A 25,786-nucleotide genomic window follows, 5' to 3' on the forward strand; every position below is an offset into this window, starting at 1 on the left:
CAAAGGGTAGGAGGGAAATTCACAGGATGTTAAGAAGAGCAGATGTTTGGTAATCAGATGTTTGCCCTGCCATGTAGATAAGTCTTACAGATAAAAAACTTATCTCTGGTAATAGCTGTCTTTCTGGTACAGGCCCCCTATTAAATTCTTTTAGGCAGTTAAGGGAGAGGTAAAAAGCTTTTCCTGAGTCTGCTGGATCTTGATTGCCTTCAGCTCAAAATAATCCACGTAACAAAGTGGCACATTTTGGAGTGGCATATTGTGCTCTCTCCTTCAGCAGGAATGCAGGAAGGAAGAAAAAATATGAAACTGTGTGACTGTAAACTTTATTCTTTATGTATATATAGCATAGCATTTTTAAAGAAGAAAGCCAATTGCATTTATAAAGAGAAATGCTCTCAAGAACCAAGTTACTGGTTCCCAGATCAGCAGTCCAGAAACTAAACCTTGTCAGTTTATTCACAATAAGGGCGTTTTGTGAGACAATCATTTAAAAGGAAAAAAATAATAATTTGGACATTGAACAGATATTAGGAAGATAAGCTTTTAATTTGAATTTTGTGCTTTTTATTTGCATTTTACTTTATAAAATAATGAGTCTGTGTATAAGAAACTGTTCAGGTTGATTTTTCTAAGGTTTTGGGAAGTATATATGTGTGTGTGTGTGTGTATATATATATATATATATATATATACACACACACACACACACTACACCCTTAGTGTGTGCAATAGGTAGAAAAATTGAAGTATTCCTCAGCACTGAAAGCCAAAGATCATTTTGAGCAATATTAGGATTGTTTTTGGTTGCAATCTATGCTATCCCTTTAATGGGGCCTTGGAGATAATTAGCCTTTCAGTATTTAAATCTATGAAATGCATGGTCATTCAAACATAAATCTCTCATGGAAAATTAATAGCACAGTTTATTCAATGGCTGATTTCCTGATGTTACAATTGGCTGGCTATGAATAAATATTTCAGCTATTCACTAAGCATCTGATAAGAGCAAATACAAACAGAATATTGGTGAAGGGGAAATGCTCTAATCACTAATACACGGCATTACTTCTGTTCGTTTTAATATGGATCATTATTCTATGAAATTCTAAGGTGAATGATACTTTAAACTTTGGTCTGTTTGAATTTTAAAGACTTGTTTTATGTTCTCTATTGTTTCTATATTCAGAGCACATTCTGAGCTATCTTTGAAATAGATATGAAATACACTTAAATACTTTATGCATTCCATTTGAAAAACGATGGTTGTTTAGTCATCATGAAATTCTTAAAAAAAAAAAGCCCTTTCCCTAGGCAAAGGCAATGATTTTTCTAGGTTTGATTTTGACCATCTAAATCCATTTAGTTTTAATTATTTAGAGGTACAGTGTTTATTTTATTAATTACCTAGGTCCATCTTTTACTACTTCTTGCTTCCTTCCTTTTATTTATTTTGCAAAAAAAGCGCAGTGAAATCCGGATTGTCAGCTGTCAGGTATGATAGCTGATCTGTAGGTGAACAATTAAAAGGTGGTTGCTTTGAGTTTTTAAATAATACGTGCATCTCCTAAAACTCATTGTGATTGCATCTCAAGAGTTTTAACAAAAACAAAAAAATTGGGCCTAGTATATTTTATTTTTCTTTCTTTAGCTGTAATTTTAGATTACACTAAAATCCTTGTTGACTACCAAAAGATAGAAATTGACATGAGTTATAGTAAAAAAAAAATCATTACCCTATCTTGGGCATAAAACATACCTTCACTTAAGAGAGTTTTAAGTTTTATGCCAGAGAAGGTAAGTAAGGCCTGTGTTTCACATGCATATTAAATATCTACTATGATGTAATAGTACTAGAAGGGACCTTAGAAATGAAGATGAGTTAGCTGAGATCTGGAGAGATGTAATGACTGGCCCAAGGTGACACAACTAGCACTGATGGCACTAATGCTGCTCTTCTGACACACATCCAATGTTTCTTCAACACCAGCAATGATTTATTATTAAGAATAAGTACATTTATTAGGCTCTAATTGTGTGGCCATCACTATGCAGAGCATTTTGCATACATTCTTATTTAATATTCACAACAATCCTATGATACAATTATTGCTATTATTAGAGTAGAGAAAATGAGGCCCTGGGAGGATTAAATGACTTTCACAAGATCATACAATAACAACTGAGGGAGTCCTGAATTCAAAGCTAGGTCTTCCTGATTCAGAAGCTCATGCTCTCAATCCCTAAGATACTGCTATTGCAGACTGACGTCGTTATTTGGTGTTGGGGTCATAGGATATCATTTGGTTTATATCTATTGATTTATTATACTGTATTTCAGGGACGATATAGAGTAAAACAATTTTTTTCCTATTTCTTTTTTTCAAGACTGAGTTCAAATGGCCGTATGGTAATTATTTTGTACTGCTATATTAAGGTCAAATACAAACATAATTTGCTTTGAGGTGCTTTTGTTTTCAGAGGAGACTGTGATTAAAAAATTACCATATTGAGAGAAGAAGAAAACAAGTAGAAAATATGGTTCCTTAAAGCAGGAACTGTCAAATTGTTTTTCAAAGTGGCTGCACAATTTTACATTTCCACTAGCAATATAGGAGGGTTTCAGTCTCTCCACATCCTCAGCAACACTTGTTATTTTGTGTCTTTTTGATTACAGCCATCTTAGTCCATGTGAATTGTGGAATTCCTTAAGCGTAGTCATGGAATGGGGGCAGGGGAAGGCTTGTGAGTGTAATCCATGAATCGGTAAAAAAAATCACATGGCTCTAAAGAGAGGTCTGTGGTTTTCCTGAGAATCTGGGAGTAGAGTATGACCTCAGACAGCTTAAGAACAACTGCCTTCGTGTTCCGTAAATGTAACCAGAGCTTAGATTTACATGTTTTTCTCTCATTTTTCAACCCCAAGTTCTCATCTTTTAAATAGTAATGTTTGTTAGCATTGTTCTCTTCTTTAGCAGGAACTCTTAAGAATTACTGGCATTAACTTTTTTAGTGCTTTAAAAGCAGGACGTTTTCCTAGTTAAGAAATATATTTTCAATTTTATCAGCAGTTTCTTTTGTCCTCCAAATCTCAGAGGTGGCATGTACTCCCTAGAGAGTCTGCGGTAGACCTTGCTTAATGAGAAATATAAATACATATAGTTATTGATATGAATTTTTTGAGTCATTCTTTGGAATCTGCTGTTACCTGTCAGTTTGAGAACTGGTCAGAAAAAATCGGTAGATAGATGCAAATTGAAACACACACACATACATGTACACACATGCCTGGTTTCCTTCTTTCCTTCCTTTCTTTTTTTATTTTTGAAAGGCAGACGGTCTGTATGTTCTTTAAAGCTTACAAAGTGTTTGAAACAAGCCCTCAATTTTTTCAATTTGGAATTATAATTTGCTCATTTTACTTATTTATTTTGTTTGTTTCTTTGACCTTGATTATCCAGTAGAAATCTCTGTCCTTGGTACCAGCAGTGCAAAAACAGTTTCTGTCTTCGACTGGAAAAACATCACATAGTGATTAACAACAAAACCACCCAGAATTAATAGTTGAGCGCATGTGCCCTTTAACCTTATCAGCACTGGGAATACAGCAGTGCACAAAACAGGCAAGAACCCTGCTCTCTCTCCTGGGATGAAATTTCTAGTGGCAGAATATAAACAATACACTAAACATGTGAAATATATGATGTAAGAGATGATGATAAATGCTAAGAAGAAGAAAGCAAGAAATGCATCACTGAGGTGATATTTGAGCAAAACTCTGAAGGAGGTGAAAGAGTAAACTATGCAGATACGCAGGAGAAAGCATTGTAGCAGACAGACAGAGAGTTCCTGAGGTGGAAATAAGCCTGTGGTGTGTCAGGAGGCCAGTGCAACTGGAGCACAGTGAAAAAGAAGAGGGTAATAGGGCATGAATCTGTGCCGTGGCGAGGGCCCAGATCTGATAGACCATTGTAAGGACTCCGGCTTTTATTCAGAAAGACACAGTAAACCACTGTCGGTTCCTGAGCCGAGGGATGACATGACCTGATGTGTTTTAAATGTGGAGAATAGATTATAGCAGCAAAACTAAGGGCTGAAACAGGGTGACCAATTGGGCAATAACAGTCCCTTAGAATAGAATATGCATGTGGGATGCTGAGATAATTATTCAGATTTGTTTTTTAAGTGGAACAAACAGGATTTGCTAAGGGATTGTATGTGAAGTGTCAGAGAAAAAAAGGAGTTGAAATGACAGAAAGTGTTTTGCCTGAGCAACTGGAAGGATGAAGTCACTTATTTATTAAGATGGTCTATCTGTGACCAATTTGGGAGGGGCACGAAAAGAACTTCACTTTGGGGCATGTTAAAGTTGAGATTCCAATTGGATATGCAATATAGATGTTTAATATGCAGTCAGATATACAAGCTTGAACTTAAGCTCAGAGGTAAGGCTAGAAGTAATTATTTGGTAATGTTTCACTTGGAGTGGCATTTATAGCCGATGTACTAAATGAATTCATCAAAGGAATGAGTGTAGAAAGAGAAGAGAAAAGCATCTAGGATTGAGCCCCAGGACACTGTCATAGTAAGAGGTCAAGGAAAGGAAGAGAAACCAGCTCTAGAGACCAAAGAGCAGCCTTAAGGAAGGAGAAGCATCTGGAGAGTATGGCATCTAGGGGTCAACTCAACTTCTTGTTTCACGGAGGAGGAAAAGATGTCAAATGCTGCTGAATCTGCTCAGAAATGCTGATACAGCTTTTCAAGGGTAAAAGTAATGTCAACTGTCAATTAATTTAAAAAAATACATAGCCCAGATATCTATATTATTATATGTACTATCTAAACATTTTTACCTATTCCTTTCATTTTTTTGTCTTTAATGCACACTTTCTGTGAACCAAAGTTGTTACTTGCACCTTTGACAAAGTGCAAATTGGATTATGCCAGTTTTACTTGTATGCCTTTGGTGCATAAGACAAGAAGGAGTCTAACCTCCATTTATACTGCTAGGAAACAATTAATGAGTATTTTCAAGTTCCTTGTTTGGTCACTTAATTGGCTGTGTGACAAAGAGCTCCGTGGTGCATGTCACACAACTTTCGGAGTCCTCTAATGATTTGTGCTTTGCTTGACTTGTGATACTATTCTGTGTGGCCCATCAGGCTGGATATCCTTGTTAAAGTGACTAGAATAAATTGGCTAGCAGTGTGCAGACAATGTAGTATATTAACTACAGCAACAGGGAGTACTTTTAGCAGCTCTTTCAAGAGATTTCGATGTTTGCCCATAAGCATCAAAGCCAACCCAAACTTTCATTCAATATAATTAAAAGGACATCTGAAAGTAGTTTGAATCACAGCAGGTTCTTGAGGTTTGGTAACCCTTTGTTAAAGCCCTGTGAACTTAATATATTTCACAGCTTGATAAATCTGCACTTGATTCGTGTCAGTAAGAGAGAAAATATAAATCTGCACCCTGCATGTTTCTGGTGCCCTGAACCTATTGCTAAAAGATGTTGAGATCAAACAAAGTGACTTCCATCTACAAAACCAGAGTAGTTTTCTTTAGATAAAGAAGTTATCAGAATTCTCTCCTATAAGTTATAGTCATTAAATGCTGTCATAAAGCAATCGTTGAATCAAAAGACAGTAAAACCATACGTAATAAAGGCAGAGTAAATTATACAGGTATTATTTAAGAGCTTGGACAAGTCCATTCATAAATACAATAATTCAAACACCTCCACAGGCCCATGACAGATGTTGAGGATGGAGATGCTGCTTTGACAAGTAAAGACCGTCATTCTGGGAACCTCTCAAAATTCCTGTGGTGAATGTGTCAGGTCAGGCAGAGATGGCTGCTTTACAAAGTCATTTCTGACTCTTCTGTTTTGCACATTTCCTATAAATAAGCAAATGTTCCAGCTGCTGTTTGTATAATACAAGGTTTGTGAATGCTTCAGGAAGTAACTCTAGTGAGGGTGAAAAAAAAGCTCTTCTGTTTTTAAATAAAATGTTTCCATCTAAAACGAAAGTATTTTCTCACTTTTCACCAAGTTGTATTCTCTTCTCTTATAATTTTGTGATCAAAGCCTGGGTCATTATTTAATTGTAAAATTGTTTCTTTGAAGTCCATTCTAATGCATGATTGCTTTCTGAACATGAGTTTACCTTCAGAAAAGTTTTAAATACATAGAATATAAATAGATATTTTTTCTATGCAAACACAAGAGAATACACAAGACTTTATTTCTTTAGCAGTTTTAGGATCACATAACTAATCAGAGGAAAAAGATATTAAAAATAGCATTACAGATTTAAGATCCTATTTTCTAAAACTATCATTACCTTTTCTTGTACAGGTCAGAAAAGAAATGGAAGTTTTTTTTTGTTTTTTTTTTTTTTTGATTTTTATTGATATTTTAATGGTTTCTAACATTGTGAAATTTTGGGTTGTACATTTTTGTTTGTCCATCACCCCATATATGACTCCCTTCACCCCTTGTGCCCACCCCCCACCCCCCCTTCCCAGGTAACCACAGTCCAGTTTTCTCTGTCCATGTGTTGGTTTATATTCCACATATGAGTGAGATCATACAGTGTTTGTCTTTCTCTTTCTGGCTTATTTCACTTAACATAATACGCTCCAGGCCCATCCATGTTGTTGCAAATGGGACGATTTTGTCTTTTTTTATGGCTGAGTAGTATTCCATTGTATATATATACCACATTTTCTTAATCCAATCGTCAGTCGAGGGACACTTAGGTTGCTTCCACTTCTTGGCTATGGTGAATAATGCTGCAATGAACATAGGGGTGCATAAGCCTCTTTGGATTGTTGATTTCAGGTGCGTTGGATAAGAAATGGAAGTTTTAAAGTGTAAATGCAGTGAAGTAGTTGCCTGATGGCTTGGAACCAAATAAATGATTTTTTAGGAATGCTCCCAACAGAGTTATAATTTGGCTATTTTCCCTTCTCTATTTTATGAATTTTGTACAGCTAATAGTAACAGAAATTAAACTATGATAACTTAAACCAGGGTTTTATTCTCGCACATAAAAAAGAAATGCAGACAAGGCAGCCTAGGATTAGCATGAAAACTCCGCATCAGAGAGCAAGGCTTTATCTGTTCTCCTGCTCTGTTATCTTCAGCACATGGGCTTCCATCTTCAAAATGACATGATAGCTACTTAGGTTCCAATCATCGCTTCATGCTAATCTCTAATAACAGGAAGAAGGAGGACAACGAACTCAAAGATTCATCTCTTTTAGAACTGTCCAGAAGTCTCACTCAACTTCTTCTGACCATATCCCATGGGCTGCTCAGTTTGCATAGCTAAACACTACATTAATAGGTATAGCTTTGCAGCTGGGCCTAGCATCCAATGATTCTGTGTCTAAGGCAAGCAAGTTATTGAGCAATTAGCCTTCTTAGATGCAATCAAAAATACTTTTTTTCTTATTTAATGATACATATTGATATTTTCATCCAATTTTGACTTCATAACATACCATAGATTTATGACAATGTTAAGGTTACTTTTGAACCCTAAGTACAGAATAAAATGTTCTTTTGATTGTTCTGTTAATTATTGTTCTTTGAGCAATCACTTTCTTAAAAGAAAAAGTTACTTGAATCATTCTCAGATGGCATTTTCTTCTTTTTAAATAATTTTTTGAATAGCTAATATAGGCACATAGTTTAAAATTCAAAAGATAGAATAGTAAATATGTCTCCTTCCCACCTGGGCCGCTGCATTGCTAACTCTGGAGCATGCCACTGACATTGTGATCTGAGTGGTGCCCCCTTGGAGTTATGCAGTGCAACCCTGCCCCTCACCTCTCTCCAGTCATTCAGTTCTCCTTCTTCAAAACAATCACTGTTACCAGCCTCTTAAATACCTACAGAGAAGACTATTTTTACTCACATCCATGTTATTATAATGTTTCTTTATAAACCTTGTCATTCAATTCCAAATGCGTTGTTTTCCTTGCTTAGAGTAAGGACTTTGGGAGTAGCTTTCCTCCATCAAAAAGAATAAACACGTAAGGATGATCACAAGGTAGACTTGTATCATAGTTTATATCAACGAAGCAACTTACCTCTTCATCAGTAGGAAACTGGTTGAATAAATTGCTGCACCAAATAATGGAATACTCTTAAGCCACAGAAAAAATGAAGTAATCTTGTATTGACTTAGAAAGATGGGTGTGATATATTATGAAATGAAAACAAACAAGCAAGCAAAAACCAACAGATAATAGCATTATTATAGTGATCACGTTTGTTTGTATGTATGTATAAATATTTACAAGTCTGGAGGGATCGACAACAAACTGTCAAAAGTGAGTCTTTTTTGGTGAGGTTGGTGTTGTTCCATGAATAGATTTTGAGGTTTTAATTTATGTATTTCTGTATTTTTTAACTGTTTACAAGCATATACTTTTTAACTTTTTTACTAATAGACATTATTTTGGGGAACAGTTTTAGATTTCCAGAAAAATTGATCAGCGTACAGTTCCCATATATCCCCGCTACATACCATTTCCTCTGTTATTAATATCTTACATTAGTATGGTACATTTATGACAATTAATGAACCAATATTGATATATTATTATTAACTAAAGTGCATAGTTTATTCAGATTTCCTTAATTTTTACCAATATCTTTTTTCTACTTCAAGATCCTATCCAGGATATCACATTATTTGTAATCGTCATGTCTCCTGTAGACTGTGACAGTTTTTCAGACTTGCCTACAAGCTTGTCCTTTGTAAAGTCAGTGAAATATACTTTCCATTTTAAAAAATATTTGATGATATAGTTTATGACTAACATAGAATTATTTATTCGTTCGCTCACTCAGACAGTATTTGTTGAGCTGTTGTGTTTCAGGCACCGTTCCAGGTGCAGCGATTCAGGAGTAAAGACAGACAGGATTTCTGCTCTGGTAGAGCTCACATCCTAGTTTAGCAGGCTGGAGTTTGGGAAGGAAATAGTAGATCAATCAAAATAATAAAGTAAGGTAATGGCAGAAATACCATGCAAAGAATTAAAACAGAGTCGTGTAAGTAAAAGTGGCTGCTTGGTTACTTTAGATTCTCTGTGTCAGAGAAGACTTTCTAAGGAGGTGACAGTGAAGCTGAGTCCTGGTAATTTAAGATCAGCCGTGTGCCTCTCTGGAGAAAAAGGTTTCCAAGATCAGAGGTCACTCCTAGCAAAGACGGTCAAGTGAGGAGTGATTGGAGAGTTCTGGAAATAGAAAGAAGGCCAATATGCCTGAAGCAATGGGTTGAAGGAGAATACAGGGGTAGGAAATCTATGGAAAGGAGTCAAGATTCTGAATGCCATTGACATTATATTTTTGCAAGATTTTTTTGGTTGCAAATTTAGTGTTCCTCTGATATCCATTCTTACAGCTTCCACTGTCACCTTTATGTAAATGATTCTTAAAAAACATTAACCAACTGTTTTACACATTTAGAAATTGGTCTCTTAATCCATTCTCCCTACTATTGAATATTGCTTTAAAAATGTAAATCTGATCATCACTTGACCCTACTCAAAGACTGTTCATTACTCTCTTATTGCCTTAAGAAAAAATTTCCGTTTTGGGACTACAGTGTTGAAGAATTTGACTCCTCTTGCTAATTTCCCATACCTTTAACCGGCCCCTCCCGTGTCCTTGGATTCTACACCCCCAAACCACCTACGTACTTGAAGTTCATGTCTCTGTGCCTTTGTAGTCACAGTAGCTTCTGCTTAGACTACTTCTGGATTTGTTCTTTCTCCGTCCCTTCATCTCAGTAAATTTGATTTATCTGTCTACACCCACTTTATGTGTTGATTACTCTAAGGAAGCATTCTTTGTCCCACTTAATCTGGATAAATGCCCTCTTATGTGAACTTATAACACCCTCAGTTTCTCTTAGTACAGCAATTATCAAGCTGTATTTTCATATCTGTTCACTTTTCTATCTCTGAGCTCCATGGGAAGGAACAGTGACACTTTTATTTCTGTATCCTCAGGACCTTTTAAATTGCACATACAAAGTGACCTCTAAATATTTACCATTTAAATATTTACCATTTTTCCAATTGTTTACTTGTATGTGCACTGCAGTAGAAATCCTCAAAACACTTGTCTACACTCACTTTCGCTAATTCCTCTCCTCCCATTCTCTGTTAAATTAATCTCATCAGCCTTTTGCCCCCACCACTTTATTGCAACTGTACATTAATGATGTCATTAATGACTTCATGCTGCTAAACCCAGTGGGCAGTTGCCAGTCCATCTTACTTGACCAATCAGAAACATCTGACACAGTTGATCACTCCCTCTTCCTTGATACACTCTCATCAGGACAATTCATTCTCTTGATTTTCCTCCTACTTGATGCTTCTTTCCAGTCTCCTTTGCTGGTTTCTCCTCTTCTCCCAAACCCTTAAGGTTAGTGTGCTCCCTAACTCAATACTTAGTCTTCTTATATCCTCTTTGTACAGATCTCCTTGGTGATCTCAGTGATTTAGATACCACCTACATGCCTATGACTCATGTTATCTCCAGCACAAACCACTCTCCTAACTTCAAAATTAATTTCCAAGCTAACTTCACACATCTTCACTTTGTTGTCTAACAGATACCTCAGACCTTCCATATCCATAACTGAATTCCTAATCTTCACCTGCAAACTAGTTTTATATGCAGTCTTCATCTACTCAGTGAATGTGGTTCAGCCCCACTCCTACTGTTCTCTTTCCATTTGCTCCAAAGAGGCCCTTAAGGTTTTGGACATGCAAAGCATGTTCCCACTTGAGGACTTTATTCTGGTTGTTCCCTCTGATTGGAATATCCTCCAAATATCTGCAGGCTAACCCTCTCAATGACTTAGTCTTTCTTAAATTGTTACCTTTTCAATGAGACTCACCTGGAGCATCCTATATAAAATCACAATCCACCCTCTCCCCACCCCTACCCCTGACTTTAAATCTCCCTATCTTGCCTATTTTCCTTTAATTTTACGTGAAACTTAGCTCCTTCTAAGTATGTATGTATTTTATTTACTTGCCTTGCCAGAATGTTCAGTTCTAGGATTTTTTTTTCTCTGCTTTGTTTAAGATGTATCCCAAGAGTCTAGAACAACGTTGGCACATATTAAATGCTCAAGAAATATTTATTGAGTGAATAAATGTCCTACTTCAAAGTAAAGATACATAAAATTGAACCGATTGTCCCTCAAAAGCAGCTTCTCTGTGGTTTTTCTATTTTACAACCATTCTACCAGTTACCCTCCCCCCAAAAATCTAGAGTTATTACTATTATTTCGAGAAGAAGGACTTTTTGTATACTTTATGATTGAGTTTATTTTGAAACTGATGGCAGCTCTTTTCCCTTGACTTCTGTGATACCACACTCTTCTGGCTACTTACTCTTTCTTTGTTTCAGTTGTGAACTATTCTTTCTGCCTTTTCTCTTCTATTGTTAGTGTTTCTGGGCCATCAGTTCTCCCTCTAGTCAGTTTATCTTGGTAATGTGAGATGTATCAAAGGCTTCAATGAGCTTACGTAAATTTATGATGCCTAAATCTATATGTCAAGAACAGATATTTGAAGAAGCTGCATGCGGATGGCTTAAGAACATGCCACTCCAAAATATGCCATTTTGGCATATTGATTATTTTGAGCTGAAGGCAACTGAGAAACAGCAGATGAGGAAGGGCTCTCTGATCTCCCCCTTTCTACCTAAAAGCAGGTCGTAAAATTTCCCATGTACCAGGAAAATAAGAACATTCTTATCACCAGAGACTGGGAGCCAATGCCAAAATGGATCTGTACAAACAAACATACTAAAATAACCCTTATCTTCCATTAGTTTCACCTATATATTTCCTAGTCACTTTCCCACAATTTACTCCCCCTAGAAGCTTAAACCCTTTTCCTTTATCTTGTCACTTCTTCACAAATTTATTGTTCTTTGTTTAAAACAGTATATAAGCTTTCAGTCCTAACTGCTTCTTCAGGTCTTCATTTTTCCTGTGAATGTTCCTGTGTGCCCATAAAAATACTAAATAAAATTTGTATGCTTTTCTCCTGTTAGTCTATTTCATGTCCGTTTAATTCTTAGGCCCAGTCACAGAACCCGAGGGTAGAGGAAAGGTTTTTTCTCCCCTACAAGTCTTCTCTAGACCTTTTAAATTAATGCCATTCAAGTATTTTGCATTTAAAATAGGCAAGCCTGAATTCATCATGTTCTGCACACTATCGCCCTACCAATGCTTACACCCTCTACCTTTTAACAAACTAAAATTTGCTTCTCTTCCTTTATTTGCAATTTAAGTGAGTGCCACCTCATTGCCTACCCCCAAATTCTGTGCACTGCAGTTCTTTATTTCCCTCACCAAGTGACTGTAATTAATCAACAATTCCTTTTAAATATCTTTGGAATCTCTACTTTTCTCTATCCCCAGAGCCAGAATGGATGGCTTTGAACCCCGGTTCTGGCTTGTGTTAGCTAATTAGCCTTTAGCAAGTTACTTTCTTGCTCTGAGTCTCAATTTTCTCACTGCAAGATGAAGATAATAATCATTTCTACCTTATTGGGTTATTGTGAAAATTAAAGGAGTTGATGCATGTAAAGCATTCAGATGAGGATTTGGAACACACTCAATAAATATTAACCATTATAATTTATATCACTTCCCTACTTTAAATTTTTCAGTGACATCTTATTGCCTTTAGGAAGAATTGCTAATATCTTAACATGGTTTGCAAGCCTCTGAAAACTAGCCTTCACTCACTAAATCTTGCCACTAAGCCTGTTATACTCTTTGAGTCTTTGCTCTTATCATAAGGAATGTTGTTCACTTCCTCTACCATGCCTGTTCTCTTTCACCTCTGTACCTGTAAGCTCATGCTGTCCCCCTTGCCTCTTTGGTCACTGTTGAATTTCAGCTTGAAATTCTACTTCATGAAGGCTTTTCAATACAGAGCTTGAACCCTATGTTTCCATTCTTATAATGCTTGTCATGTTGTATTTCAGTTACTTGTTTATTTGTCTGGCCTTACTATATTGTCATCACTATGAGGGAAAAGAGAACATCTGTCTTTCTTGTAGCATCCCAATTGACTGCCACATTAAAGTACTTAGTTAATATTTGTTGAATGAATGTTGCGTTAGCTACAAGTTTGAGTCAAGTTATGGCTCCATTTAATTCCTGCAACACAGTATAGATTTATTTGACAGCATTCAATCATTTAACTCTAACTAAATGAGATTTAAAAAATAATAGTCAATTACAGTTTTCTAAAAACAATACTTTTTTTTAAACAATAAGGGGTCTCTTGAAGAAGTAGTCTTTTCTATGAAATTTTAGTTTCATCTTGGTCTACTGTCAAAGGTTCTTATTACAACATTACGGTTGGTTATGTTATACAATCTAATTTTAATTAAGACTTGAAAATGCGAACACTTCACTATAATATAAAAGGGAGTGCAGAGATTAGTGGTTTTCATATGCTTAATAATATTAAATGACAGTGATAATGAAAAGAACCTTAGGTTTATTGATCAGATGTGTAAATATCAGCCAGTCAACTTGACTTCTAATAAAAAACCTGCAAGTTCAAAATTGTTTTGAAGACTCTTCTAACATTTGACCTTTAAAATTTTGATTTGAATCAATATCTAAATGTAGATGGGAATACAATGTGCCTTATTCAGTAATGTTTTAAACTTTTGCTCTATTTTATTTTATTCTCAACTGATAAACTTCATATCAAGAAGTTGAAAATGAAGAATTAAAGAAAAGTTGTTTTTATTTTTTCAAATTATAAATTAACGTAAACTATATACATATAAAAATATAGTCAGAAAGTAGAAGATGGGAGGAGAGGAGACCTGAAGACTTACTTCTCTTTTTCTAAATATCCTGAGATTTATACATGAAGAAAAATATTTAAACATAACTGTATATATAATATAGTAAAACAGCAATGTTCAGCATAATGATTGTAGTAATATTGATAAAGAAATATTGCATTCAGAAGAACACATCAAAAAACAAAGATGTGGAAGTAAAGAGTAAAATAAAATTTCATATTACTAGGCAGTTTTTCAAAAGCATGTCAGTCATTTATTAATTTAAATTTAGCTACTAATAGGAAATAATTGATCTTAACTTTCTAATGGGGTACTTAACGATAATTTGCATGTTTATAAATTTTTGCTTTACTGTAACACAAAAGCACTTTTAAAAAATAGTGGATGAACTTAATATAGAATTCATTTTCCATTTTGTTATTTTTCATGGGGTCTTAATTCTACTCTCCGTTCATCCTTTAATATATTTTCAGAGGAAATTTGCTAAAAATAGAGATCTAAACATAATTTCTTTGCTCAAAAATCTTTAAAAGTCTTAAAAGTCTTTAACATTTTCTACACGATAAAGACCAAACTTCTATCATGCTGAAGATCTTCTAAGGTCTGACTCCTACCTGCCGTTTCTCCCACCATACTCATCTTTTAACACTCCATGCACCATACATTCTCCTCCTCTCAAACCCAATACATTCCCTGCCTTAGTACATTTTGTTAATCGTCAACTTGCTTAATATGTCCTGTAGCCTCAAATTTTCTCATCATAATCAAGGAAAATTTATTCATGTTTTAGTGTCTAACTCAAAATTAGACACCTTCTGGGATCTTTTCTCGACCCTCTTCAGCAAGAATTCATTACTTTTTGTCCCATATGCTGTGAGTTTTTAGCTCTATTTTGTGCTTACTTTCTGCCTTGGATCATAGGCAAATTGAGGGCAGACTCCATGTTTTTCCTTCTCTTTCCTAACCTCATCTAACTGTGACTTCCCTAGTCCTTTCCCTATCATACGTATTCAATGAAACCTCATTGAATTACATTGAAAGTGAGCTTTGGTACACTTAAAACATTTTGGAAAGCTTGTTATAGAATATATTATTGTTATGCATAGTGGTCTGCATTCACTACAATAACCTATGGTTCTGCTTTTCTCCTTTTGAACTCTGATTGTCTTCTTAATTCCCTCTCATTCAGCCTGCCTTCCTTCCAAACCATGGTAATACCTGAGCACTTTATTCTCTCAGAAGACTTCTTGGGAGATATGGCAAAAGTTATAGAACTAGAAGAGGATGCTTTCAGTTTTCCTATTACATATAAGGTGATTAATGATTTGGTTGTAAAAGTAGGTTATCTTTGTTTAATGAGCATTTATTGAATAGCCCAAAGTATCTCAAGGCACTCAAATTTACCCTGAGAAAACACAAATGAACATGATCTTTCCCCTGAGAACATTATAGTCTAGTGAGAAAGCCAGACACAAACATGGATAATTCTATTAAAGGTGAATAAGTATTAAAAGGAGAGCCCACTTTGGCATTGAATATCTGAAATGAAAATGATTCAGATAATATTGGCTAGTTAATAAGATTTTTCACTTGTAGTTAGATATTCTTTGCTCTTATAATTATATAAATCCAATACCTTCAGAGATTTTTTTCCTGCTAGTATGAAAATGGAGAAAACTCACTTAAGTATGAATTTTCACTGGATGGCAGTCATTCAGCAAAGAGTTATTGAATACTTATCGGGTGCCAAGCAGAGTTGTTGGTACTTATAAATGAGACAGAGTTCCCACCCTCATGAAGCTTACCTTTTCTTGAGTGAGAGATCTAAAATAATCGTCTATGTAATTATATGAGATGCTTTAGATAATGATACATGATACAAAGAAAATAAAACAGGTGATGGATTTAAGGGTGGGGGTATTCTCCCTAGATATGCTGATAATGGAAGACCTCTTTGAGCAGTTGATACTTGAGCTAAGGCCTGAATGAGCTCATTATTAAAAAACTTATATTCAGAAAAATTCAGTGGTGGCAAATTGTGTATCTTTTCACAAGGCATTCATTCTATTTGGATTTTTATTTTGGTAGTTTCGAGTGAAGGAAGAGGAGTAACTAAGTTCCCCAGGTGATTCTGCTTACCTAGTTTGACATTTACTGCTTACTGGGGCAAGAAATGCCATTGATCTGTTTCTCATCGTTGATCCTTTTGTGTATTCTTGCTAAGGAATCCTAGGCTACTTCACAAGCGCAACCTCTTGGAATAATGACAGAAGTGGTTATTGGAAGGATATATAGCTGGTTTTCCCAAAATATTTCACAATAGTTATAACAAATAAGTAAATCCTCCCTTTTGAAATATATAACGTATGATTATACAGTTTATAACATCTTTAACAAACGTACTTCACTTATATGCTATCAGTAAAACTAGTCAAATGAGTTTGCTTAAAATCTGAATTTAATGGTAAGAGGTCCAATAATATTGTGTAATGCAGATATATCTCCAGAAGGATATGGTATGTCCATGATCCTGGTATGAATCTAAGTGACTTTGTCATTTTCTAATTTATATTTGATTTTTAGAAACAAAGTCACTTTAGAGTCTACTCTGTAAACTGTATAATGAGAAGAGTAACATCTAATGGTGGAATGCCCCTAACTACCCTCAGGTTGAGACATAAGACTTATTTTCTTATGTAGTTCACCTTTTGTTGATTGATTGGAAAACACATTTGTCCAAAGATACGCTAAAATTTAGTGGCAGAACTATAATACAAATTTCCAGTGCCCATCTTCTATTCAGTTTCTAGTGTTTAAAAAAAGATAATGAAGTCAGTCAACATTTACATTCTGGCAAGGACATTGTGGATTAAATTTACTTTTCAAAATTTTAGATTATTTCAATTTGTACATGTCAAACCATTAAGTGATTTTCCTTTTCTCCTGGATTGAGGCATTGCAGTGAGGATATAAATTTCTTCAAGATAAATTCAGGACCAATCTTATTTTCTTCCAACTTTAGAATATAAATTTTAGGTCAGAAAAATATTTATAGCAGAAAAGAGAAATCAATGAGAGCTGTTGGACATTAAAGTGATGTCCCAGTATCTCACTTTAATTAAGTTCTTTGTACATTTCTCATTCGACTTTGGTTCTAAGTATAGTTAAGCTCATTTCATTGTAACCAAATAAAATGAAAATCAACCTGTTTTTAAGGAGATGTTGAGCTAACAAAAGCAAATGCAAATAACTAGTTTGACAAAAATATATATATATATTATCACCACATGTCATCATTTGTAGGCAAAATTTACAAATGCATAAATGTATAAGGAAAATAAGATATAGATATTCTTTTATCATTGAGGAGTTATGACTATTTAATTGGCCTTCATTAAACTGGTAACAAGGACATGTCAATCACCTTTGTATTAATTATAAATTATTTTATATTGTAAAATTGTGTTAACTATAAACAAACTGTATTAACTATAAAGCTATTAAGACTGACATAATTGCACTGTCTCACTAGCAGAAAATGAGTCAGTTTGTTCAAGCCTCAAAAACACACATTGTAAACTATTTAATGCACATGTTCCTGCACTCCTCTATTCCTCAAAGCTTCCAGTAGTATATCCTTTAGTAGTAAATTGTATAACAGATCTATTTATGAAGATTGCATTGCAGAAGAGTTATTCCTTCCAGAGTTATTCACTTGTGTGTGAATATTTGGCAATTATCACGTATGACTTGTGTTTCACTCACTGAAGACCTCTCTTCTTCCCACACTGGACTTTGATATCAAATGAAAGTAAAGATAAGGTTACACCTTAAGCACTTATGGGCCAGGCAACCTTATGAAATGATTATACTATCATCTTCAATTTACAGATGATGTATAGATAAGTTAAGTAACTTGTTCAACATCACAAAGCTAGTAAGTGGCAGAGTCCAGGTACAAACTCAAGAGATATGGTTCCAAGCCCCACACTCTGATTTTAGTACTACAGAATTCTGTCTCTCAATCCTTGTGTTGACATTTATTTACAATTATACTTAAGCAATCATAACAGGTGCTTTTTTAAGAGGAATAAATAAATGTGAGATTTGTGTCTTAATCCACTCAAGTTTTAGGACCATATTTTAAGTCTGTCATTTCTATAATAAGCTTGGAAATCATTTGGGCTTTAATACAAATCTTCTCTAAAGACTGTGTCTTATTTAGGAAGATGCAATTGTTGAAATGTTCTCAAAATTTATAACTATGAAAAAATATCGCACTTTATACATTTTCAGTTGCAAAACAAAGATAAATTAATAAGAACTATCTTTTATTCATTTGCTATCAATTCAAAGACACAGTATTTTAGTTAAAGCTGTCTGTTGTCAACAGGTTCCTATTTAGAACATTCTTGGAGTTGACCATGGTTATTCCTTTTTCTTGTTTTTTTTTTTTTCTTTTTTTTCTCCTTTTGCATTTTCTAAATTAAAAAAAAAATTAAAAGCAATAAAGGGCAGAACAGAAATATTGCATTATCCCCAATAATTTTCCCTCAGGTAAGGTTTAAATTAATCAATGTGAGATTATTAACTAATGCTAAAATGGCTGCTCCTTAAAGAACAGGCATAATTTTTGTTGCATGTGGGATTTTCAGAGCATTTCTAATGAATTCAGAGGATCATCTAATCCCAGAAAGAATACTTCTTTGCACTCAAGAGGTTGGTTTTCTCTGTTGGCTTCACAAAATACCTAACCTTTTGTTTTTATTGTTTTCTATCTGGCACCTCCTTTTTGGCATATCCTGTTGGCATTACCCCTATAGAGAACTTCCGGGAAAGCAGATCATTTTGTTGTGATGGGAAATGCTTTTGTCTGGCTTCTAGGTCATGCTTTAAACCCAAAACAAGTGACAGAGCTAAGCATCCTATGTGAAAATGCCCAATCATTAAACTCATGAGAGATTTTTGGTGGTTTTTTTTTTAAATGATGCAAAGTACTCAAGTTTCAAGTAGGAATATTTTACATAAAAGTCCCGTGATGTTGGTTTTTGGCTAGAATTTGGAATAGCTGGGAAAAATATCAAGAAAAACAACTTATATCAAAAGGCAAATTAGTTTTTGAAGCTGGTGTTAATTGGCAGCCAAGGTGTTTCATTATGAAGCTGAATTTGTAACAGTTGTTACTTGGTTACTATGAAAACACCAGCCAGAAGAAAACACTGCAGTGTAATGGATATTTCTCCAGTCTCCCCGTTCCCTCTGCCAACATGTCAGTAATGTGACTCCAGTTTTAAAACACCTATGTGCTGCCTGGGAAGTGCCTGTGTTGGCTATTTATTCAACTTTATTTCTGGATTAGATGCATATTTCATGATCAATGGGTTCAGGGATGCTCACTTTCAAATTGCAGGTGTTATATTTTTCTATTTTGCAGTTCTCTATGTTTGAATGAAACCTTAAGAAGACCTTATTGAGAGAACTGTTTTCTTCTTTGTAACCTAGAGCATAGAGCTAACCACAGGATATATATAAATTGTAACTAGAGAGATGATTCTTTTGGATGAAGCAATGAGAAATATAGTGCTTTATCTCTATGTGTGAGCGTACCTACTGCTGGTTTTTTTTTTTAAGGAAAAACACCTGAGGGTCATAGGTAGCAAGTTCCAACTGTTTATTCCCCTCCCTAGTAGAAAACAGCATGAAGAATGTTTCCGTCCACACATAACATATCCAAAGCCCCTGGGAGTGTATATGCTTTGATATTTTCCCTATTCTGATATTTTACTAGCTGGCTTAGAAAAAAATTGGTTTGCTCAGTGAGTCCTCAACCTATAGGCAACAAATTCTTGTATTGTCCTGTCATAGCCATCGTGTTAATCTCTGTTGTGTTCAGCATCTAGTTTTAGGGTGATGCAGAGAAAAAAATCATTTTTTGTGAGTGATGTGACAAAAGTCTTAGTTTAAATTACATGCCAACAGTTTCCCAGCCAAATAATTTAATTATGTGATTATAGTCTTATTTAAGCCTTTGCTATTGATTCTAAGAAGCGAGTATGGCTCTATTTGTTGTCCTTCAAAACAAAAGCAGGTTTTCCTCTTGCCTTGCAAAGTCTCAGGTAGGGTTTTGCAGAACAAAATAATGAATGCTTCCGCTGCAGCATGTCACAGGGGAGGCTGGGACAATACTGAACTCATGCACACCGCTGATCCTTGCTTGCTGGGCAACATGTACACCTGGATTTCTGACAGCTCTGTGGGTTCACTAGAGACCTCTGTCATTCTGTTCATCCTCTTATAGGCAATGGTCGAGACAGTTAACAACCTCCTCCAGCCACAAGCCTTGAACGCGTGGAGAGACCTGACTACAAGTGATCAGCTACGGGCAGCCACCATGTTGCTTGACACTGTGGAGGAAAGTGCTTTTGTGCTGGCTGATAATCTTTTGAAGACTGACATTGTCAGGGAGAACACAGATAACATTCGTAAGTGGCCTTTGTTATACGAAGGGCCAGAGACCCTTGTACAGCAGAAGAGGGAAAAGAAAAAAGTCTCTGTGGTGGCCTGGATATTATGAATGATCCTTTATTTCATTGGGGATAAGTTATTCTTTCTCTATAATTGGAGGATATCATCTGTCACAGGCTTAAAAGAGTCCTCATAATCATGTATGTTGTCCTCCTGGGGACATTCCAATATTGGATGTTAGCCTGAGGTCACTTACAGTGAAGTCCATTTATTTTTTATCGTTTTTATATACATATGTATCTATGTATGTATTGTACTATTTAAAATTTTGTCCTCCTAATACAAGCCTTATGGGTCACTTCAGTTATAGTAAGAGTGTCTCTGAATTATACACTATAAAGAAATCAGTTATTTAGTGAAGGTGCTAAAGCAATTTTTGATAATTGTGTTATTGGCTCATAAAGAGTATAAATTTATTTTTATTGTGTACAAGGATGTAGCTGACAGTTTTATTTCAGAAGATTTGATAAAGCTGTTTCAAACTTATTAGATTTAAAGATGGATCAATATTGATGTAATAGAGCAGCTCTAGATTATAAAAGGATTTTTACTTAATTCATAAAATAAAGAAATGTTTTGAAAATAAACTTAAAGTCAATGACAAGTATAAGGGTTTGAGCTTGCATTTTAAATTTTAGGCTTTATAATTGATACATTTATATTCTTATTTACCTGATTTTAATAGCTTTTATTTGCTTTATTTTGAAAAATAAATAAAATACTAAAAGGGTGCTTTCTAAATAAAAGGTTGAACTATTATAAAATGTGACAAATAGAACACTAATTTTGATTTTAGAAATATTTCAGTGATTTAGGTAATTAGCTTTGGTGTGTTTCTCAGTGAGCACTGATATCTCTTTGCTGTTAACAGAATTGGAAGTTGCAAGGCTGAGCACAGAAGGAAACTTAGAAGACCTAAAATTTCCAGAAAATATGGGTCACGGAAGCACTATCCAGCTTTCTGCAAATACTTTAAAACAAAATGGCCGAAACGGTAGGTTAGAGCTTATTTGTTAAGCTTGATGGAATTGAACTTTTCATCAAAGCTTTGCCTCTTGGCTTGGAATTTTAGATCTGCTATCCAAAAGCTCTCCTCCTCTCACTCCCCTATTCTCTTTTTCCTCCTCCTCTTTCTTATCTCCTGAGCCAACAGTATTGCAATGATATTTGTTCTACAAAATTCTCAGTCAGATTTGGAAATTGTTCCATTATTTTTCAGTAGCAATAAAATGTCAGAGACTTGAATATGAGGGAATTAATGAACAACAAAATTCAGATGACCTAACTTTTTTCCTTGAAAGGAAGAACTCTCACTGAGTTGTCAGATTTAGTTTCTAAAAATTGTAATGGAAATTTTACCTGGAATTTTGAAATCATATATTTTTTTTCCTTATTCACTTCTTTTTGAGGATGTTTCTATGCTTTTCCTTTGCAAAACATACAGAAAATTTAAAAGTGAGGAGATGCTTTTGGGAAATGGAACTGGTAAGTATAGGTCAGTGTAGTACTAGATTAAATTCACTGAATATAATTAAAATTAAATAAATAAATAATCTCATACAGAAAGTATGTCTCAAGCCTCACTAATATTAAATTTTTAAAAACATATTTTTTGCCAAAGAAGTGAGATCCTTTAACCTTTTAGGTGATAGGAAGACAACCTCAGATCGTAGCAACCAATTCAAAGCTGATGTTTCATATTGCAGGCTGAATACTTTTGAAGAAAGAAGAGCCTATTAAAATAATATCAAGAAAAAAATTATGTTTGTTGTCAGCAGAACAAGATTCTTTATAAATGTTGGAAATCTTGTAAGGCTGAACTTATAAATTGTTATTATGTTGCTAATTTGACTATGTGAATTTTGAGGCAGCAACAAGATTTTCTATAAAGCAAAATCAGATTCTTTTATTAGCTTCCTAACTGGTTTCCCTCCTTCCAGTTTTGTCCCCCAACAGTGTATACTGTTGCCAAAGGGTTCTTCCTGAAACATAAATCTGACCAGTTGACCTCTAGTTACACTTAGAATGAAATCAAATGACTTAACTATGCCTACCATGTGCTACCTGGATCACCTCCTTCCTGCCTCATCTGCCCCACTTCACATCTGTCTTTAGCATGCTCTCTGTGATCCAGACGGTCTAGTCTTGATTGTTTCTTTTTATTGAGATATAATTGACATATAACATTATATTAGTTTCAGGTAGACAACATAATGATTTGATATTTGTATGTATTGCCAAAACAGCACCACAGTAAGTCTAGTTAACATCCATCACCACACAGTTATAATATTTTTTCTTGTAATGAGAACTTTTAAGATTTATTCTCTTAGCAACTTTCAAAATATGTAAGACTATTATTAACTATAGTCACCATGTTGTACATTACATCCTCATGAGTTATTTGTTTTATAACTGGAAGTTTGTACCTTTTGACTCCCTTCACTTATCTTGCCTATTCCCCATCCCCAGCCTCTAGCAACTACCCATCTGCTCTCTGTATCTATGAGTTCAGTTTTGTTTTTTGTTTTTTAAGATTCCACATATAAGTGAGATTATACTGTATTTTTCTTTCTCTGTCTGTCTTGTTTCACTTAGCATAATGCCCTCAAGGTCTATCTGTGTTGTCGCAAATAGAGAGATTTTCATCTTTTTTATGAATGGATAATATTCCATTGCATATATATACCACATCTTCTTTATCTATTCATCCATCGATGGGCACTTAGGTTGTTTTCGTATCTCGGCTGTTGTAAATAATGCTGCAATGAACATGGGGGTGCAAAGATCTTTTCAAATTAGTGTTTTCATTTCCTTTAGATAAATACCCAGAAGAGGAATTGCTAGATCATAAGGTAGTTCTATTTTTAATTTTTTGAAGAACCTCCATACTATCTTCCAGAATGGCTACACCAATTTTCATTCCTACCAATAGTACACAAGGATTCCTGAAGCTAGGCTTGAGTCTGTTCCTTGAACACACCAAGAATGTTCCTGCATCACATTTTTGCATTTTCTTCCTTCTTAGAATGCAATTTTTACATTTTCTTTACATAGAAACATCTCTATCATTCACTGCTCAGTATAAATCTTACCTTTTTAGGAGGGTTTCGCCTGTCTCCCTGAAGTTAGACCACTCTTTACCAATCATTCTTTTCCCATTAACCGTTTTATGCCAGTGCTTCTTCATAGGATTTATTCACTTACCAGTATATGAAATTATATTATTATGTATTTAAATTGCCTGCTTATGGTGTGACTCTCCCTCTAGGCAGTAAGCTCCATGAGAGCAAGGAATTTTTCTAACTTGTTCGCTGATATAAACCTAGTGCCTGGCACATGGATACACTCACTAAGGATTTATCAAATAAATGTGTGAACTTTCAGATACAAAGCTAATGAAGATTGAAATATGTCTATATTAGTCATATTATGTTTTGTGCTCATTTATTTTATTTACTAAATTAACGTATTGTGTGTGTGTGTTAGCTCACATTTAAGCATTAATTTTGGAGTGGAGAATCTGTAATTATATGTGCCTAAATACACTGGTAAAACAACATAGGATGGCAACATAACACCCCCATCCCAGAAGCGGAAATTGGTATAAATTATCAGCCAATTATAAACCAATTCAAAGTTGTTACTGTCAACAAGAAAAATACATAGATACATACATAGTTCCTAAGTTTAGCCTTCCAAAAAATCAGTATTTTTATCTTTTATCATAAATCTAGAGGGAAAAAACTAAAATAAATGCTATGTTGTAGCAGTCAAGCTGTATTTAGTGAATTACTATTGTTTGCTCAGTACTATGTTAACAGATGTGGATTGCAAGTTTAAGAATGCCCCTTCCCTGTATGTAGCTCTTATCATCATCTCTTTGCTGGACTACTGAAAGGAAAATAGATATCTCATAGAATCACTGAGAAGGCTGGAGAGTCAGGCCCAGAAAACACACAAGAGCAAGGAGGCTGACAGCAGCCTGCACCTAATCATGCAGAATCATTGCCGGGAGATGTCACTGCTGCCACAAGTGAAGCACAAGTGAAGGCTGCTGCTGCACCTCCTCCTGCTGCCTTGTGTCGCTAGTTCCTCTTCCAAAGTCTGAGGCTGGTGCCTCTGATTGGATGCATCTAGCTGAGATGCCCATAGCAACCTGGTTGCAAGGCAGACTGGGAAAGCAGGTGTATGTCCATTTTGTGTTTCTAAATCTCTAAGAGTAGGGAATTTCCAAAACATGGGAGCACAATTTAGATGTTGGACAGCCCTCTCCCTCCTCAAAAAAATATATTGTAATTTCTTTTTATTCCCACTTGACTGTAAGATTCAGAGACAAGGACTGTGACTTCCTTATCTTAGTAACCACGGTAGTCAGGGCAGTGCCTGTCTCTTGGTGAACTGAAATGAATTCATACTGGAAGTAAGACATAGGGTTTGACTTATATTAAGAAAGGAAGTGATATAATAAGACATGTTAAAAAAAGGTTAATTTTACAGAGGATTACATGTAAGAGATTGTCATAAGGGAAAGATTAAGATAGAAGAACATATGGAGATAGTGACCTTAAAAGAACACGGTAATTAAGTTTTAGGGCAGTAAAGATTTTGAATCCTTGTTTTTTTCTTTAATTGAAATTGAGATATAATTGACATACAAGAAAATGCATATACCTTGAGTGTTTAGCTTGATGAATTTGACAGTTGTACATTCCTCTATAATGTCCCATAAAATAAGGTATAAATCTCTAATATTACCCAGAAAATTCCCTGATGCCTCTTTCCAGTCTTCTCACCCCCTCTCCCACCTGATGAAACTACTTTCTTCTCATTACTATTTTTGTAGACTAATTTTGCCTGCTCTTAGCCTTCAAATAAATGAATCATACAGTTTCAACTCTTTTCTGCCTGTATTCTTTAACTCAGCGTAATATTTTTGAGATTCAGTCATTATGTTTCATCTGTCAGTAGTTTGTTCTTTATTGATGTATAGTATATTCCATTATATTAATATGCCATAATTTATTCTCCTATTGATACATTGTTTAGTTGTTTCCAGTTCAGGACTATTATGAAAAAGATTGCTGTCAGCATTCTTATATAAGTTTTTTTCGTTGTGGATATATGTTTTCACTTATCTAGGAAGAGTAGATATATGTTTAACTTTTTAAGAAATTGCCAAACATTTTTCCAAATAGTTGAACCATTTTATACTCTCACCAGCAGTGTACCAAATTTCCAATAGTTTCACATCCTTATCAACGTTAGTGTGGTCAGTCTTTTCGATTTTAGAGATTCTGGTGGGTATGAAATAATATCTCAGTGTGGCTTATTTTTATTTCCCTAATTACTAACGATACTGATAATTTTTATGTGTCT

General features: G+C 34.8%; 1 protein-coding gene across 14 annotated transcripts in view; it reads left to right on the plus strand.

The window, feature by feature from the left end:
- ADGRL3 (adhesion G protein-coupled receptor L3) overlaps positions 1–25,786 on the plus strand; it is a 784,802-nt gene that overhangs the window by 642,160 nt on the left and 116,856 nt on the right. For all 14 annotated transcript variants that reach the window (XM_058547158.1, XM_058547157.1, XM_058547171.1 and 11 more), the window contains 2 exons: positions 20,181–20,364; positions 21,279–21,401. In XM_058547158.1, coding sequence (XP_058403141.1) covers positions 20,181–20,364; positions 21,279–21,401 — 307 coding nt within the window. The remainder of the gene's footprint in view (positions 1–20,180; positions 20,365–21,278; positions 21,402–25,786) is intronic.

This window comes from Diceros bicornis, chromosome 8 (genome assembly GCF_020826845.1).
Source record: "Diceros bicornis minor isolate mBicDic1 chromosome 8, mDicBic1.mat.cur, whole genome shotgun sequence".
Taxonomy (NCBI): Eukaryota; Metazoa; Chordata; class Mammalia; order Perissodactyla; family Rhinocerotidae; genus Diceros; species Diceros bicornis.